The sequence below is a fragment of the Babylonia areolata genome, chromosome 8 (genome assembly GCF_041734735.1).
Source record: "Babylonia areolata isolate BAREFJ2019XMU chromosome 8, ASM4173473v1, whole genome shotgun sequence".
Lineage (NCBI taxonomy): Eukaryota > Metazoa > Mollusca > Gastropoda > Neogastropoda > Buccinidae > Babylonia > Babylonia areolata.
The window spans coordinates 6459200-6464199 of record NC_134883.1 but is presented as its reverse complement, the minus strand read 5'-3'; the positions used below and the strand labels follow the sequence as shown (position 1 = coordinate 6464199).

The following is a 5000-nucleotide window of genomic DNA, read 5'->3' as shown; positions in this document are numbered from 1 at the left end:
TTAACTGCCATATCTTCCCCATGAAGAACAACTACAACTTCATACTCCTTCCTTCTGTTTTGACAGCCAGAACGTTCTCCTTTGAGAGCCAAAAGAACAGTATACCTTCACGTCTTTCAGTTTTGACAGCCAGAACAGTAGGACAGCCAGGACTTTCCATCTGAACACTAGAAGGACAGCCAGGACTTTCCATCTGAACTCTAGAAGGACAGCCAGGACTTTCCATCTGAACACTAGAAGGACAGCCAGGACTTTCCATTTGAACACTAGAAGGACAGCCAGGACTTTCCATCTAGACACTAGAAAATCAGCCAGGACTTTCCATCTGGACACTAGAAAATCAGCCAGGACTTTCCATCTGAACACTAGTAGAACAGCCGGAACTTTCCATCTGAACACTAGAAGAACAACCAGGACTTTCCATCTGAACACTAGAAGGGCAGCCAGAACTTTCCATCTAGACACTAGAAAATCAGCCAGGACTTTCCATCTGAACACTAGTAGAACAGCCGGAACTTTCCATCTGAACACTAGAAGAACAACCAGGACTTTCCATTTGAACACTAGAAGGACAGCCGGAACTTTCCATCTGAACACTAGAAGAACAACCAGGACTTTCCATTTGAACACTAGAAGGACAGCCGGAACTTTCCATCTGAACACTAGTAGAACAACCAGGACTTTCCATCTGCTCTGAACACTAGTAGAACAACCAGGACTTTCCATCTGGACACTAGTAGCACAACCAGGACTTTCCATCTGGACACTAGAAGGACAGCCAGGACTTTCCATCTGCTCTGAACACTAGTAGAAAAACCAGGACTTTCCATCTGCTCTGAACACTAGTAAAACAGCCAGGACTACATTTTGGAAAAAGTGCTCAGTTGTATGTCCACAAGGAGACCAAAGATATGTGTAACCGTTTTATGAGGAGAATAAAAATGAAGAGACTTATGAAGAAAAGATTCCCGAAAACGGAATATGGCTACGTACATGGCGGAGTCACGCACGTTGAAAACCACACTTGAAGACACGGGTGAACGTGGGAATTGTAACCCATAAGCGGCGAAGAAGAAGAAGAAGAAGAAGAAGAAGAAGAAGAAGAAGAAGAAGAAGAAGAAGAAGAAGAAGAAGAAGAAACAGAAGAAGAAGAAGAAGAGGAAGAAGAAGAAGAAGAAGAAGAAGAAGAAGAAGAAGAAGAAGAAGAAGAAGAAAGAGGCCGTTTACTCTCACAGGTCGGCACGCAGAAGAACGCTTACCCCACAAGAAGGCTCATGAGCTGTGAATCCTATTATGTGTTCACACGTAGCGACCTAGATTTGCCATGCTGTGAAAATTGGGCAGAGTGTGTAAATGAACGTAAACCTGACCTAATTCTCAGGATCAGATTCAGGATCCCCCCCCCCACCCACCCACCCCCATCTTGCCCCCAGTCCGCCTCCTCTTCTAACGGTCTGTTGTGATTTGAATTTTAATGAAGAGAGAGAGAGAGAGAGAGACAGAGACAGAGACAGAGAGTCAGACAGAGAAAGACTGAGAGAGAGAGGAGGGAAGGAGGAAAGAGAGAGAGACAGAGACAGATAAAGAGAGAGACAGAGACAGATAAAGAGAGAGACAGAGAGAGAGAGAGAGAGAGAGAGATAGAGTGAGAGAGAGACTTTGACACTTTGACAGTTTATTTGACATTGACTACAAAGTTCTAATGTCAAGGGCTGGAGGGTTGCATGAAGTCAAAAGTATCAATCAGACATACAACAACACTATACAGCACAGTGTTGCATGAAGTCAAAAGTATCAATCAGACATACAACAACGCTATACAGCACAGTGTTGCATGAAGTCAAAAGTATCAATCAGACATACAACAACACTATACAGCACAGGGTTGCATGAAGTCAAAAGTATCAATCAGACATACAACAACACTACAGAACAGTGTTGCATGAAGTCAAAAGTATCAATCAGACATACAACAACACTACAGAACAGTGTTGCATGAAGTCAAAAGTATCAATCAGACATACAACAACACTATACAGCACAGGGTTGCATGAAGTCAAAAGTATCCATCAGACATACAACAACACTATACAGCACAGGGTTGCATGAAGTCAAAAGTATCAATCAGACATAAAACAGCACTATATAGCACAGTGTTGCATGAAGTCAAAAGTATCCATCAGACATACAACAACACTACAGAACAGGGTTGCATGAAGTCAAAAGTATCAATCAGACATACAACAACGCTATACAGCACAGTGTTGCATGAAGTCAAAAGTATCAATCAGACATACAACAACGCTATACAGCACAGTGTTGCATGAAGTCAAAAGTATCAATCAGACATACAACAACACTACAGCACAGGGTTGCATGAAGTCAAAAGTATCAATGAGACATACAACAACACTATACAGCACAGGGTTGCATGAAGTCAAAAGTATCAATCAGACATACAACAACGCTATACAGCACAGTGTTGCATGAAGTCAAAAGTATCAATCAGACATACAACAACACTATACAGCACAGTGTTGCATGAAGTCAAAAGTATCAATCAGACATACAACAACACTACAGCACAATGTTGCATGAAGTCAAAAGTATCCATCAGACATACAACAACACTATACAGCACAGTGTTGCATGAAGTCAAAAGTATCCATCAGACATACAACAACACTATACAGCACAGGGTTGCATGAAGTCAAAAGTATCAATCAGACATACAACAACACTACAGAACAGTGTTGCATGAAGTCAAAAGTATCAATCAGACATACAACAACACTATACAGCACAGGGTTGCATGAAGTCAAAAGTATCCATCAGACATACAACAACACTACAGGCACAGTGTTGCATGAAGTCAAAAGTATCAATCAGACATACAACAACACTACAGAACAGTGTTGCATGAAGTCAAAAGTATCAATCAGACATACAACAACACTATACAGCACAGGGTTGCATGAAGTCAAAAGTATCAATCAGACATACAACAACACTATACAGCACAGGGTTGCATGAAGTCAAAAGTATCAATCAGACATACAACAACACTACAGCACAGTAGTGGAGTGATGGCCTAGAGGTAACGCGTCCGCCTAGGAAGCGAGAGAATCTCAGCGCGCTGGTTCGAATCACGGTTCAGCCGCCGATATTTTCTCCCCCAACCACTAGACCTTGAGTGGTGGTCTGGACGCTAGTCATTCGGATGAGACGATAAACCGAGGTCCCGTGTGCTAGCATGCACTTAGCGCACGTAAAAGAACCCACGGCAACAAAAGGGTTGTTCCTGGCAAAATTCTGTAGAAAAATCCACATCGATAAAACAAATAAAACTGCATGCAGGAAAAAAATACAAAAAAAAAAAAGAAAAAAAAAAAAAGGGTGGCGCTGTAGTGTAGCGACGCGCTCTCCCTGGGGAGAGCAGCCCGAATTTCACACAGAGAAATCTGTTGTGATAAAAAGAAATACAAATACAAATACAAATACCTTGATGATGTTGAAGTAGTCCTCGTCGCTGAGTGTATCCAGGATGGTGGACACCGTGCTCTGGGCGATGGTGAACCTCTTTCCCGTCATGCTGCCGCTGGTGTCCAGCAGGATGATGATGTTCTTGGGGGTGCTGGCCGCCTGGATGTACCTGCCATGAATAACAAATGGTGGAAAGTGGTAACTCTCTCTCTCTCTCTCCCCATTCACAAGGTACACAACTTCAAGACAATGCTGTTTTATGCTACCGATTCAGCTCGCACATAGGGAGGGTGGAGGTCGGGGGGTCGGGGGTGGGGGGAGGGGGGGGGGGGCGGGGAGGGGGGGAGGAGGGGGAGGGGCGGAGGGGCGATTAAATTCACTTCAAACGAATTTATTGTTTGTTTCAAACACAATTAACATATCTGCCAAAGTGGGGGATGGGGGTTGGGGTGGGGGTTCAGTTCAATTCATAAGACGATACTGCCTGTTTTAAACAATAACACCCATGCATGGCTTAGGGAGTGGTGGGGTGGGGGTGGGGGGGGGCAAGTGGGGGGTGGGTGTGGGTGGGGGAGTGGGGGGTGGGGATGTGTGTGATTAAATTCAGTTCAAACGAGTTTATTGTCTGCTTCAAGGAATAAACATATCTGCCACAATAGGGAGTGGGGTGGGGGTGCGGGTGGGGGGTGGGGGTTCAATTCAGTTCAGAAGAGGTTATAGCCTGTTTCGAACAATAACCACACGTAGCGCAGAGGAAATGGGGAGGGGGGGGGGGACGAGGGGAGGAGGAGGGGGATTTAATTTCAATCCAAGCGAGTTTACTGTCTGCTCTCCAGATTCAATTAACGTCAACAACAGAAGTTATTGTCTGCTCTGCTTCATCAGATTCAGGTTCACTTCAAACGACTTTATTGTCTGCTTCAACACATTCAGATCACTTCAAAATACTTTATTACCGGCTTCGAACAATTAAAGCACTTGGCAGGGGGGGTGGGGGTATGGGATGAGGGTAGGGGGGAGTCGTCGATTCAGTTCAAAAGACTCTCTAATCCAGTCCAGCTGTGTGTGTGTGTGTGTGTGTGTGTGTGTGTGTGTGTGTGTGTGTGTGTGTGTGTGTGTGTGTGTGTGTGTGTGTGTCTGTGTGTGTGTGTGTGTGTGTGTGTGTGTGTGTGTGTGTGTGTGTGTGTGTGTGTGTGTGTGTGTGTATGCCTGTGTGTGCCTGTGTGTGTCTGTGTCTGTGTCTGTGTCTATGCAAGTACACGTGCGCGTATGTGTTGTATATATATACTTGTGTGTGCACGCGACTATGCCTGTGTGTGTGCTGTGTGCTGTGTGCTGGGTACTGTTCAATGTTATCAACGCACTGCAGCCTCACCATTTCTGCATCCGGCAGTCAAACACGTCCACCTTTTCTGGATCTCTGGGCCACTGCATTCCTGAAACAGCCACCGGTGAAAATGAGAGCTTCAGTTCTTTCTTCACAACTCTACACAGACAGACAGACAGACAGACAGACA

The 5000-nt window shown here is 44.8% G+C and overlaps 1 protein-coding gene across 1 annotated transcript in view; it reads right to left on the bottom strand.

Annotated features, from left to right (window-relative positions):
* The window catches only part of LOC143284488 (voltage-dependent calcium channel subunit alpha-2/delta-3-like), a 670968-nt gene that overhangs the window by 85623 nt on the left and 580345 nt on the right, over window positions 1-5000 (bottom strand). Inside the window, exons 8-9 of the mRNA XM_076591175.1 lie at window positions 4859-4919; window positions 3502-3652 (exon numbers count right to left, since the gene is read on the bottom strand). Of these exons, the coding sequence (XP_076447290.1) occupies window positions 3502-3652; window positions 4859-4919 (212 nt within the window). The remainder of the gene's footprint in view (window positions 1-3501; window positions 3653-4858; window positions 4920-5000) is intronic.